The 14557-nt window shown below is 42.9% G+C and overlaps 1 protein-coding gene across 1 annotated transcript in view; it reads left to right on the top strand.

Moving 5' to 3' along the window:
• The window catches only part of MTHFD1L (methylenetetrahydrofolate dehydrogenase (NADP+ dependent) 1 like), a 197224-nt gene that overhangs the window by 129748 nt on the left and 52919 nt on the right, over positions 1-14557 (top strand). The window contains exons 22-24 of the mRNA XM_003797876.3: positions 2906-2947; positions 3693-3793; positions 4300-4477. Coding sequence (XP_003797924.1) covers positions 2906-2947; positions 3693-3793; positions 4300-4477 — 321 coding nt within the window. The remainder of the gene's footprint in view (positions 1-2905; positions 2948-3692; positions 3794-4299; positions 4478-14557) is intronic.

Raw genomic sequence — 14557 nt, 5'->3', positions numbered from 1 at the left:
TATGCAGTAGATAATCCGGTGGCTCTTTAACTGGCCCATTTTAGCCTCACTCCTGTTGATTTCATATCCTGGCCCTCACAGTGCTTGCCATCCTTGGTGTAATACAGGAACTAATATTCTTTTACCAGTTGTACCTTTGGGTCTACTTAACCCCCTTTCACAATTAGTTCTTTAAACCATTACATTAATCAGGTTCTCCAGAAAAAGAGAACCAATGCAGTAGAAATATATTTATTATAAGGAGTTAGGTGGGTGACTGTGGAGGCTGGTCAGTCCAAATTCTGCCCAGGGGGCCCACAGACTGGAGACATGGGAGTACCATGATGCAGTTCCAGCCGTGTGGCAGTCTGCTGGAGAATTCTCCTTTACTTTGGGGAGGTCACACTTTTTGTCATAGTATATTCAAGAAGGCCATCCACAGATGGGTTGAGACCCACCCCCATTGTAGAAGGCAGCCTGCTTTACTCAACGTCCATGATTAACATATTGATCTCATCCAGTAACACCCTTACAGAAACACCAGAATAGTATTTGACCAAATATCAGGAACCCCAAAGCTTAGCCAAATTGCACATAAAACCAACCGACCCACCCATTAGGACTGAATTGTGTTGTGTGCTGCAAATGCCAAATCTAATTTCATATTTCATTTATATTAATAAGCCCAACACTATTGATTGAAATAATCCCTCTTCTTGATCTTCAAGCCCACTTTGTGATAAATCAGTCCCCACACATGTGGGTCTCCTGGGATCTCCTTTCATTTGCTTTAATCTATTTATAATTGTTTGTGGTATGCAGGTACTTAACAGGACAAGGTTACTTGAGTCTGTTTCTACATAGTGGTTACAGGGCACTTATGTGTGTGTGTGTGTGTGTGTGTGTGTGTGTATCTTTTTATAGATTTGTTTTTGTGTACTTTATATTTTTAAATAATGTGACAGGCTATTTCTATTCTTGTATGTATATATTTTTTCATATCCAATGACTGTATTAACTGTACTAATTTAGCTATAGATGCTTCAGGGAATTCTATGTGGGTAGTCATGTCTGAAAATAATGACAATTTTGTTGCTTCTTCTCATGTAATTTTTGTTCTTGTCACTGACCAGGTCTTCCTAGTCATAACACAGTGCTGAGTAAGGGAGGGGATAACAGGCATTCTTTTCTTATTCCTTATCCTAAAGGAAATGCTTTTAATAGTTCATCACTAAATATGACGTTAGCTGTAGATTTTTAGTGGCTGTTTTTTATCAGATTAAGGAAATTGACTTCTGTACCTAATTTGCCAAATTATTATACTGAATGGATGTTGAATTTTTCTTCATCTGTTAAGATAGTCATGTGGTTTTTCTCTTTAATTATTAGTGTTCCAAATTATATATTACTTAACTTCAAAATAATAAATGAATCTTACACTCCTAAAATAAACCCAACTTGGGCATTTGACATCTTTTTTTTTATGAATAAGTAGATTTTGCTAATTGGTTTCCTAATGTTTTAAGTTGGATTTTTGCATCTATATGAATGGGACTTGTTAGCCACATAAAATAAATTGGGGAGAATTTTTTTTAGACTCTATAAGGGTTTGTGTAAGAGTAGAATAATTTGTTCACTCAAAGTTGAATAGAACTCACTTGTAAACCTTTCTGGGCCTGTTTATTGGTAGGGAGGTAGATTTTTAAATTATGAATTTAATTTTTTAACACTGTAGGACTGTTTAGGCTTTCTACGTTTTCTTAAATAAGTTTTAATGACAGCTCTGCCCCTGCAGATTTCTTTGTTTTGTCTGTCTTTAGTATAAAGTTGACGTAGTAACTACTAGTTCTGTAAGGTAACACACGTGCAGCATTATATTTTTCTTTCCTTCTTTTCTAAAATCTTACTAGAGTTTTTGTTAGTCTTTTGAAGATCCACCTAGTGCCTTTGACCTTTTCTATTTTTTGGCGTTTGCTTATAACCTGTTCTTCCTGCTTCTGTTCAGGTCTTGGGTTCTGCAGACTCCTGCCCGTGGCATCCAAGCTCGGTGATGCTTCATTTCTGTTTAATGTAGCATTTTCATTGTTTTCCTCATGGGTATTTTTTCTACACCATTTCCGGAAATACCCCTATGAAGATATTTTATTGTGTTCCTACACATTAATAGAAAACAATTCCTTCACTGAAGTAACTTCATTTCAATAGATTTCTATATTCTCAAGGCCTTTTCCACCAAGGGGAGAGAAAGTCACCACGTCCTATGTAAATTCCAAATGGTCTTTAGTTTTTTCCCCTAAATCAGTAGCAGGATGTAGGCAAATCCATGTGGAATTGTGGGAAGATACCACAGTGGGGTTTCAGAACCCTATTACATTCATGTCCCCATTCTGCCTGTCACTTCTGTTGTCATCTTGGGCAAGATACCTGTCTTCCCTCAGCCTCTGTTTCCTCTTCTTCCAACCACATTTCACCTTAATGTGAAACTAGTCAAAAAGAAAGAAAGAAAGAAAGTAATGGCAATGACTTTAAAATGGTTTAGAATTGATTTAGGGAACAATGATGCACTCATGTATTAAATATATGATTAGTTCCATTTTATGTTATGAACGTTTTCAACACTGGCTCAAATTCAAATCATCTGATGAGTTTTTAAATGTTACTGGCCCTGGGCCCTGGGTCCCACTTCCAGAAGTTCTGGTTTCATTGTTCTGGGTGGAGCCAAGTGCCAGTGTTTTTAAAAAGCTCCCCACAGGTCTTTACATTTCACCAACGCCGTCAGCTGCTGGTTTAGGAGCTCAAAATATGGGGCTACCTTTCCAAAACGTGACTGTGATTTGGGGTTTTCTTGTGGGTTTTCCTCCCAGATCTTTATCAAAGTAAGCATTTTAATGGGATTCTTCTTAATTTTGGGCACTTTTTATTTCAGGTCACCCCTGGTGTCCCCCTTAAGAAAGAATATACAGAGGAGGTAAGCAGGAGCACATCACATGAAGAGTCATTCCAGTCCAGTGAATCTTTGGCTTGTAGTCCACAATCAGTGTATAAGCCTCCACCAGTGCCTTAGCAAGGTGCTTTTCTAAGGCGTCCACTTGGATGTGGGCTGGGCAAATGGATGAAATCCATTCCATTACGTCTCAAATCTCGAGAAAAGATGCATGCGAGCTTTGATTTGCCATTTTGTATCCCCAGGGCACCTGTCAGCAGGAGGCCAAGAAACAAATATGTAACTTATACCCCTATATTTTCTTTTGGTGTGGAACAAACTGACTTTCGGAGGATATATAATTGGCATCATGACCTAACACAAGTGATTGATTGGACTGTGCTAGGAATAGACTTTGCGTTATTGGCAGCAGTACCTCTCAGCTCCCACAGGTGGCACCAGGGATTTGAGCCTGAAGTAGCCGCACCAGGCTCCCCGCCATCCTGGGCCTCCTGCCTGTCGTCCCACAACCTGCAGCGTGGGCACACGCTGTAGGTCCTGGCAGCCAGTCAGCAGCACAGATAGTGCCAGGCTCAAGATCCAAATATGCCACCAGACCCAGAATCATTTTACACATTACCTTGAAAATAAACTACCTGTTTCTACAGCCATGTTTTAATGCAGAAAAAGTGAGGAAAGATGAAAACTTGGCCAAGAGGTGCTACCAGTTTAGTGTGGCAGGTTTGGGGGAGGCAACACTCGGGGGCCTGGTTGGGTTTTTATTTTACAGAATATCCAGCTGGTGGCAGATGGCTGCTGTAATCTCCAGAAGCAAATTCAGATCGCTCAGCTCTTCGGGGTTCCCGTGGTGGTGGCCGTGAATGTCTTCAAGTAAGTCAAGCCTCCTACTTTAGATGCGGTTGTGTCACTGGGCCACGCTGGGAACTAGGCATTGAGGGTGTCTGGTCCTTTCTTCCTTCATCTAAACATACGCAGAAACACCTCGACCCTTTCTATTTGTTTGTTTGGTTGCACCTGAGCAGACACGTTCTCAGAATTGTTATTAGGGAAATCTATATAGTGAATGGCCATTTCCTTGGATTTTTTTTTTTAATTCTACCCAGAATTTCTGTCTCAAAGACTGAATGATCAAAGGGGTACGTTATGGAATTTTCTCGATAAAACCCTTGACAACTTAAAATATTTGAGTGGTGTTGGAAAGGATTTTTTTCCATGCTTTTCTTTAAGTCTGATTTATTTAAACACGATGTGACCACTTTTGATGTTTCAAATGTATTCAGTGTTAGGGAGCAAAGTTCTGTATAAACAGTTAGTCTTTCTTTAAAAACATCACTAAATGAATACAGATGTACAACCACAAATATTTTCATCACTAGGACTGACACCCGGGCTGAGATCGACTTGGTGTGTGAGCTCGCGAAGCGGGCTGGTGCCTTTGATGCCGTCCCCTGCTATCACTGGTCGGTTGGTGGCAAGGGCTCGGTGGACTTGGCTCGGGCTGTGAGAGAGGCTGCAAGTCAACAAAGCCGCTTCCAATTCCTGTACGACGTTCAGGTGAGATCTAGTAACAACAGCCAGGACTACAGTGGCTCCTATTTCTTGCACCTTAACATAGGTTGTCTCATTCCTTTGTCACCACAACCCTACAGATTAGGAAACTAAAGATGAAAGAGGGTAAGCCATCTGACAAAGTCACGTTGCCTAGGGCTGACACCCCAACTCCGAGCCCCAAACCTAATGCTCTTAAAAACTATACTGCACCTCCTACCAGCAGGCCCCCGTGAGGGCATGCTTTAAAGAATAGGGTTCAGCAACTGACACTTTTCAGAAGTTGCACAGGAACAAGACCTTGGAGCAATCTCATCAGGCTCGTGAAACTGTAGGAGGTATTTTCCTTGGCTTTTCTGCTGTGGTTCTTTCCCCAAGTTCTGGTTTCCTTGAGCTATGTCTCATGTGTATATATATTTTTTCATTATTGTAAAATACACACATAACCTAAAATTTACCATCTTAACCACTTTTTAAGTGCATAGTTCAATGGTAAGTCTCCAGAACTCTTTTCATCTTGCAACATTGGAACTGTACCCACTGGAAACAACTCCCCTGCCTTCTCCTGGCAGCAGCCACCACTCTGCTTTCTGTTTCTATGAATTTAACAGCTCTTGGTATCTCATAGAAGTAGAATCCAACAGTGTCAGTCTCGTGACTGGCTCATTTCACTTAGCAGAATGTTAAGCATTTGTTTGGCAGAATTTGTTTCCTTTTTAAGGCTGAGTAATATCCCATTGAATGGATATACCACATTTTGTTTAGCTGTCTGTGTGTTGGCAGACAGTCGGTTGCTTCCACCTCTTGGCCACTGTGAACATGTGTGTTCGTAACATACTTCAAGACCACGTTCTCAGTCCTTTTGGATGTATTCCCCAAAGTGGGATTGCTAGATTCTCTAGTATATTTTTAAACACATCTAGATAGAAGATCTGAGTTTCTCAGAACTCACTGTCCTTCTTAGTTCATCGGAGCAGCCTCTTGTCACCTCCATTCTGAATGCTGTGGCTCCATTTGTGGCAAAAGACTTGTCCTCACGGGGAGTCTCTGGTGGCCACAGGGCTCAGCCCTCTCCCATTCTTCCGTCCTCCTATCTCAGGTGTCACAGACGGTAGCATTGCCCCTCTTTCTCGTTCAAATGATATAAATCAATAGCCCAAGTGAAGAAGAAGGAAAAAAGTAAGTGAGGAGAGCGCTTAGCAGCATTTTCAGTCAGTCTGGAGTCTCAGCCACAAGAGCAGAAGCCCGTATTCTGAGGGCTCCCACCTAAGGAGGTTTTGGTGTGTTGGGTGGGCGGCACTTTGCACCTGTTCACCTCCCTGGCCCTACCATCCCTGAGGAGTAGGAACTGCTCATATCCTCCCATTTTGCAGATAACTGAAACTAAAGCACAGATTATGTAACGTGCCCATAGATACACAGAGGCAGACCTGGGAGAAGGAATTAATTCCTGGAACCGCTGTGGCTGTGTCTTGCTCCACTTGTCAGCGCTCAGTGTTATGCTCAGAAGTGATGGAGGGACACAGAGCTAAAGGGCAGTGGCTACATGACCACCTGAAGAGGTGGGGGACAAAGATGGAGACAGGCATGGAATCCAGGCAAGTGAGCACTCATTCGGTGTTTGTGGAAGGAAGGCTGTAAGGAATGGATTGGGATGACTGGCTCAGAAACAGTTGGTCACATTGAAGAGCAATTTTACAAACGAGGGATTAAAATATTCTGGCTTACAGAGGTGGTCATGATCGACTGGCGGGGAGGAGATTTAGAGTCAACCTAAAGAAAAATGTGCTCCCTGGACGCTGTGAGTTCTCCAGTGCTGGAGATAGTAGCATAGCATACACGTAACCCGCCATAGGCAAGGCAGGGGGCTGAAGCCAACTCAGATGGCAGGTGGCCAGGGTGACCCTGACCTGTTCCATGGCCCAGGGTGAGGTATCTACAGTTACCTGGCACAGCCCATGGCTGTTGTGCACAAAGCAGCGTCAGGAAATTCCGTCCGCGTCCTGCTGTAAGTGCCTGTTGCCATCTGGTCACGGACCACCTCTCTGTAATAAGTGGCACGGGCAGTTTTTTAATGAATGCTGTCACAGAGTGTGTCTCTTTTCATGGAAAACATCCCCGGTGAAAAGAAGGTCAGTAAACAGAAGAAACATTTCTGAGTCACACTGTCTCAGATGTGCACTAACCCCAAAATGAACCCTTTTCCTTATTTTAATTATTTTTTTCCTGAATTCCCATTTTTCATGGAGATAATGCCACTGAAATTTCTGGTCTCGTGAAAGGGGGGACATTTATACTGACATGGTCTCCAGTCTTACAGTTACTAGGCAGCCTCAAGGCCAGCACGCTTGTTTCCTCTGCCAGCACACTTCTCCCTTCTCTTAGAGCACAGAAATTAAATTCCGGCTGCGTAATTGTTTGTTAGATAATCAGCATCTCGGCCTATTGTGACATGACGGTTTATGAAAAGAGCCGTTTCTGCCTCTGGCTCCCTTTGTCCTGTCGCCTCACCCTGCCCTGGCAGGAAGATTAGATAATGTAAGACTATTTACAATCTTGTCTTGTAATCATATAGAAATCTGCATGTGTTGGCGCCGTCAGTAAAAGGGTATAAAAGTTCTACCCCTCCCCCAATTTCTTGCTTTATTCAGGGCCGGTAAAATGTATGGTTTTCTGGAAGTGCTTTTTTCTCTTTATTATTTTTTTTCCTACTACCAGCCCTTTCGTTCTGGACAGCTAGATAGCCGTGGGGTTGCCGTACATGAAACAGAAGTTAGAAATGTTTGGGGGTAAGTCAACCTCCTTCTTTGCTTACCCGTGCAAACTGTATCTCCATGCACCATTTGCTCTCTGTCCAGACTTTATTTCCCTAAGAACGGATTCAGTACAGGCTTGATGGCCTCTTACGTGCTGCCCTGCCCCCACCCCACCCTTGTATTTTAGAAGAAAGACACTTGAGATCATTTAGGGGATGCGACAGTAGTGTTGGAGCCCCGGGCTTGACTGCTCCTGTGTGAGAAGTAGAAATTGTCTCAGAACCCCAAGGGAAAGAGGACAGCTAGAGAGCCGTGGAGGCACCTGATTCTCAGAAGTCAGACAGCAGAATGTGCTGGGCGTCCTGAGGAGAAGCCCAGGTTCCGGGCGAGTAGGGAGCTGCGCTCAGACTTGAGAGTCCCTGCTGCGCTCCGTAAGAAGCTGAGTTAGCGGCCGCTGTTATCCAGAGAACAATTCTACATCTCTTTTCACCAGGGCAGCGGCTAATTAAAGAGCAGGGAACTTCTGATTATGGAACCAGGGACAGTGGTTAATTAATTCAGAATAATAATGCAAAAATAGGGAATAAGATGTAGTGGCATAATTGCTCCAAATTATATCTCTACAGTGGACTAATGTAATGTCTCCGTGCGTGCAAGCACACGGGGAAATGCTCCACTGAAAGAAACCTCATCTGTGTGTGCAGCTTGTTAGCTGAGAATCCCCTCTTCATACATTCTTCCAGGCAGGCTTCCCCCATCCCATCTGCCGTGTGGGCTCAGCTCTGCATACAGACGGGAAGGTGACGACTTGCTCCATAGCAAATGGACAATTAATAGGAGACAAACACATTACATGTGGTTAAAAGGCTGAAGCTTTGGGGTCATGCAGAATTCAGTTCAAATCCTGACGAGGCCTCCTAGGTTGGATATAAATTTCACCAAGTTGCGAGTTGCATGATGACCAAATCAGATGCTTTGTAGTAAAATGCATCTAGCTCTTGTGCAGTTGAGTGCTCTTCAGAAATAAAGTAGGAATCTCCCAAAGAATCTCTTGTAATTCGAGGTAACTTAGTCAACCACTAGGGTTGGTTTCTTTTTCTGGTGGGTTAAATTACTTCTGGAAGCCGGGGCTCCCAGTGCACCACGGAAGAAAAGCACCACTCGACTGCACCACGCCACGTGGCATTTTTCCTTCTCAGTGAGAAGTGGGAGCCCTTAGTGATTTTACTGAAAGTCCATCATTTTTGCAAAGAAGTAGGTATGGCATAGGAAGTGAGCTGGAAAGTCATTCTGAATAGTGTTTGTTGAAGCAAGAGTTAAGGTTGAAACTCGTCTCTATATCCTTCCTCTAACCTTACAAACATTTTGAGGTATAACCTTGACAGCAAGACAGAATAGTGTTTGTTTTTATTAAAAGATCTTTCCTGTTCCTTGTAGGAAGCCATTCTCTTGATCACAGTGGGGGCTGGATAAAGGAGACCAAAATAAGCCACAGAAACTCAGCCCAAGGCCACCAGCCGCCAGGCTGGTTTCTGAACTTACACTTTCACTGCCCATATGGCTAGGAGCCTTTTCTCCCCTGCTGAGCTTTGTAAAAAAGCATGTGTTTGTTGGTGGTATTATCTGGTTGGTTATTTAGAAATTATTGCAGATTTCTCCTTCATTCCTTCTTTCCTCATTTTGAATAAGAGTCTCGCTCTGTCACAAGGCTAGCGTCCAGCAGCAGCATCCTAGCTCACTGCAACCTCAAACTCCTGGGCTCAAGCGATCCTCCTGTGTCAGCCTCCCAGAGAGCCAGTATTATGGGTGTAGGTCACTGCCTCGGGTCTCATATTTCTTAAAAATTCAAACTTGAACACATGCTAGTTATTTAGTGGAGTTTTGAGAATTACCCTTTAACTGAACTTATGTCATTTCCAACCAGAGCCTGAAAAATTAAGTAAACAAATGAGAATGCATATATATGTATTTGTGTCTGTGTATATTAGTGGCAAAAATACACATAACATAAAATTTCCCCCTTCTCCACTAGTTATTTAGTGGAGTTTTGAGAATTACCCTTTAACTGAACTTACGTCATTTCCAACCAGAGCCTGAAAAATTAAGTAAACAAATAAGAATGCATATATATGTATTTGTGTCTGTGTATATTAGTGGCAAAAATACACATAAAATTTCCCCCTTTAATCATTTTAATGTAGCATTAAGTACATTCACATTGTATAAATAGGGTTTAATTAAGAGACTTTAAATTTTCAATATTTATGCACATCTCTGTACATCTTTTATATTTCACAGTAATTGACAAAACACATTCTAAGGAGAAAGGACATCCTTTCATTTTGTTCTTATCTCTAGATGATTGTTTTCCCCTTGGGGACAGTGACCTCCCCGGGAGCCTTTCTCCCATCTTCAGGACCCACCCCCACCCTCTCGGGGTGTCCTGGGTCACCAGACCTCTCTCTCTTCACCACTCACCTCTCCTCCTGTGTGTTGGAATGTTGGGAGCTTTCTCTGGAAAGCTGCCTCTGATGTTCTCCGTTCAGGGAAGAACCCCATTTATAGATCTTACTGCTGCTCATTCTCTTTCCTTTCGTGTTCTGCCCTCTTAATTATGATCAACCTGCCTCTAAAGAGCTTTGATCATCCACCCTGAGCTGCTGCTCTCATGAGCTGCTGCTAAGCCTCTTCCCCAGCCTTCCCCCAGCCTCCCTTCCCTGACTCAACTCTGAATTCCCACTTGACCTTACCTTCGGCAAACACACATCAGACCTATGTGACATCTAGATTCTTCTCCAGCACTGGCTCCGAGGCTCTCTGTCGAGTCTCTTCTTGGCAGTAATTTATAGCGTTCCTCCACAGCACATGTGGCGCCTCATTCATCTCTGTTAGGTGGGCTGAAGAGCTCTGCAGCCACAGTACCAGCCCGACTTCCTCAGAACTCCCTGTGGTTCCGCCAAACCATGCCCCTTGCTTTGTGCAAGTCGCAAGGATCCCTATAATTTCACTTAAATGCTTTCTTCTAGCATGAAAAATGGAATGTCACTATGATGGAAGTCTCCAGAAATGCATTATTTCATCTAAAATTATGAGAGAATAAGATAATATAAAGTGATGAACCATCAAAGTCCTGCCACGTGTTTGCAGGACTCCACCCGCAGTGGCCTTCCCACTTAAATTTAGATGAAATGAGACCATTGTAATAGAGAGAGTCCCTGGGTTATAAACAAGATGGGTCCTGTAGGTTTGTTCTTAAGTTGAATTTGCATGTAAGTTGGGACAGGTACATTTACCTATTACCTGTAATAGCTTCTGTTCAAGTTGTACATTGGTCAGATGTTTGTAACTCGGGGACTGCCCATATCCATTTTCTCAACCTAAAAGCAAGCACTCAAGGAACTTGAAATGCTATCACAGGTGTGAACACGAACGGCACCATGGGAAATGGACCACTTTAAGAGAGAAAACAACCACCTTAGGATCTAGGAGAAAACGTTCCCAAACAGCACAGGCTCCTTGACACTGCAGGCTCCCAGAGGTGGAGGGATTTGTTTTGAGCAATAAGATTTTCTCAGAGACTCGGTGCCTGTGGCTCAAGTGGCTAGGGAGCCAGCCACATAACACCTGAGCTGCCAGGTTCGAATCTGACCCAGGCCCACCAAACAATGACAGCTGCAACCAAAAAAAAGCCAGCCGTTGTGATGGGTGCCTGTAGTCCCAGCTACTTGGGAGGCAGAGGCAGGAGAATAGCTTGAGCCCAGGAGTTGGAGGTTGCTGTGAGCTGTGATGCCACGGCACTCTACCCAGGGGGATAGCTTGAAGCTCTGTCTCAAAAAAAATGATTTTCTCAGAAACTGATCTCTTTTTTCTTTTCCATAAGTTGTTTGCCCTTAAGTGGGACTCTTAGCTCCTTGCCATACCAAGGTTTCTAAGTCAGATTTGTAAAAGGGGAAGAAGCAGGTATGTGTGAGTGTTAGGAAGCCCAGCAGAGAGCTCAGGCCACTGTCAGCCTCTCTCCCTCTTTTGGGGGAGACAAGATCTTTATTTTTTTTTTTTTTGAGACAGTGTCTCACTGTGTCTCACTCAGAGTTCCCCGGCATCATAGCTCACAGCAACCTCAAACTACTGGGCTCGAGCAATCCTCCTGCATCGTGTCCTGAGTAGGTAGGACGACAGACACCTACCACAACACCCAGCTAGTTTTTCTATTTTTAGTAGAAATGAGGTCTTGCTGTTGCTCAGGCTGGGCTGGAACTCCTGAACTCAAGTGATCCTCCTCCCTCAGCCTCCCAGAATGCTAGGATTACAGGCATGAACCACCCCCCCAGTCCGTGAGACCCAATCTTTAAAATCACCTGTTTGTATATACGCCCTTCCTCTGACATTGCTCTAAAGGTCCACTTAGGAGTAATAAAAGATCACCCATGTGAACTCTTTACTGTCATAATTTCCTCTGGACAAATTCAGATTTTCTGGCAATGAGCTTTTTTTTTTTTTCATTTCCCAGACTGCAGTTCTTCCCACAACACACCACACTTGCCTCGGGAGAATTAGACTCCTCCCGGAGTCTTCCCAGTTAACCTGTTGCTTAGGGCCTGACACTCAGAATGAGGATGTCAGCACATATACATACCTTTGGTAGCTCAGATGTGTAGGTTTCCAGCCAAGGACATGCTTTGTGTCACAACTACAGGGGCCGCTGTTCTCAGTAACAGTGGCAGGACTGCTCCCAGGCCTCCGGGGGGTGGGGGGTGGGGTTTATAATGCAACCTTGCACTTTGTGTGCAGTGGTCCGTGTAAACTAATATTGGGATTGTTATGTTGTCCTTGTGTTTGAAGTACAGGAAGGACTATTTCCCAAAACAGCCTCTAAAATAATTTTTAGATCATTTAAAATTTATGCTTCGTTTAAAATACAAAATACAAATCAAAATAATTTGCTGTGTGTCCAGAAATGACTGTCCAACTTGCAAGTTTGTTAATTGATCATTTTCTTTACATATTTTATGGGCACTGGCATACTTTTTGCCAGTATCATGGCATGGAACATTTAAGCCACATTAGTCAACTACTTGGCCTTGGTGAAACCCAATGAACAATGTATTTTTATCACCCTTGGTAGAGTGCCCTGGCATCACAGCTCACAGCAACCTCCAACTCCTGGGCTTAGGCGATTCTCTTGCCTCAGCCTCCCAAGTAGCTGGGACTACAAGTGCCCACCACAACGCCTGGCCATTTTTTGTTGCAGTTTGGCCGAGGCCAGGTTTGAACCCCGCCACCCTCTGTATATGGGGCCAGCGCCCTACTCACTGAGCCACAGGAGCCACCTAGCTACGTATTTTTCATTTGGCATGATATATACCAACAACTTCATTGGGTGTAGGGCTGAAGAAAGTGTGACCTGATCTATCTCTTCAGCAATGATGTGGGCTAATTAAGAGATGAAAGGGTAGTGATGGTGGACTATTATGTGGTGTTTTTCTGGGTCTTCTAAAAGATTTTCGGGGTTGCTGACTTTAGACTCTGATCTCCACCTGAGACAGGATAGCGCTTCATTATAAAGCCTTCAGGAGTCTCCATTTTCTATTATTTCTAGCAGCTTCATTTTTAAACTTTTGTTCTATTTCATTTTATTTTTTCTACTTTTTAATTAGCAAAAAATTATTCAAAAATGTAAATAATGCTTTTCTGGTATTTACAGATCAGTTTTATTCCCCTGAAAAGCAGATCTTCAATAGTTTCATAATTCCAGCGGGCATTTCTGGAACCTTTTCAAGCAGGATATACTATCTAGCTCTAAATGACTTCTATGAACGTAGATCGCCATATCTACACGAAGCACGAAGACTGCCCATCCTCCGGCATCCTTCGTGTCGTCCCCCAGCTGTTGTTTGCAATGTGCCCGCTCTATGCAGGAGACTGTACCCACAATATAACAATGGGTCGTAGTTATTTCCCAGAGCTGCACTGCGCAGCTGTTTAATTTTTTTTTATTATTAAATCATAGCTGTGTACATTAGTGCAATCATGGGGTACAATGTACTGGTTTTATATACAATTTGAAATGTTTTCATCAAACTGGTTAACATAGCCTTCATGGCATTTTCTTATTTTTAGTAGAGATGGAGTCTCACTCTTGCTCAGGCAGGTCTCCAACTCCTTAGCTCAAGCAATCTACCTGCCTAGGCCTCCCAGAGTGCTAGCATTACAAGTATGAGTCACTGCACCAGCCGAGAGCTTTATTTTTCAAGTTTAGGCCTTTGTTCCATATTGGATTTATTTGGGGAGTTGGTGTGTATAGGAACCCAATTTTATTTCTCTCCAGCCAAAAGTCAGTGGGTCCTCAGCCCTCTCAGCTGATTTGTGCCCATGATACTATGCCTGCTGTCCTGTGCCTGCGGGGCTGTCCTCTGTTTCATTCATTGATTTCTCTTCCCATCCAGTACCCATGGAATTAATTAGGGTAGGTTCATACTGTGATTAATATCTGGTAGAGAAATCCTTTTCATTTGTTCTTTTTTTTTTTTTAAGTTATCTTACCTGTTGATGCCATTACTCTTCATTATGAGGTTTTTTTTTTTTTTTTTGCTGGTTTTATACACAATTTGAAATATTTATTTTTTTATAATTAATTAGTTTTTATTAAATTGTAACTTTGTACATTGATGCATTTATGGGGTTCAGGGTACTGCTTCGATATACAATGTGAAATGTTTACATTGAACCAAGTAACACATCCATCACAGTTATACTCATTTCTTAATAGTTTTGAAATGCACCATTGCATCATGCACATTACGTGAGGTCCCCCCGAATACCCTCCCTACTCCCATATCCCCTCTCCCCACCCCTCTCTCTCCTCTTCCCTTCTACTTTATGGACTATACATTATGAGTTTTATAACTAGTTTTCCAAGTAAGCAAAAGTGATCATGGGAATTTTATTGGAATCACAGGAACTAATGAGATACATTTAAGAGAACTGGCGTCTATAGTGTGTACACGAACAAAGTATTTTTCTCCATTGATTCAGACCCTTTTCATGTCCTTCAGTGAAAGGTTACCAAGGCTTGCACCTGTGTTCTTTTTATTTGTTAAATTGTCCAATGCTTAAGTTCCAGATCACAGGATAACCCTACGGTAAGCAAACCTATAGTAATGGAAAACACGTTTTAAAGCAGCTTGGGATTCTAGTAGGGTTCAGAAGGTAGAGGGTGCTAGATTTTAATGTGCTGTCCAGTATTAACAGTAATTCACACAAATGTGCCATTGCCATTGCTAGGCACAGTCCTTCAGGCATGCCGAGCACACTTTTGCCCCCGGCTTGACGT

The sequence above is a fragment of the Otolemur garnettii genome, unplaced genomic scaffold, assembly GCF_000181295.1.
Source record: "Otolemur garnettii isolate 467f Iridium unplaced genomic scaffold, OtoGar3 scaffold00126, whole genome shotgun sequence".
NCBI classification, from domain to species: Eukaryota; Metazoa; Chordata; class Mammalia; order Primates; family Galagidae; genus Otolemur; species Otolemur garnettii.
This window is presented reverse-complemented; position numbering and strand designations above follow the sequence as displayed.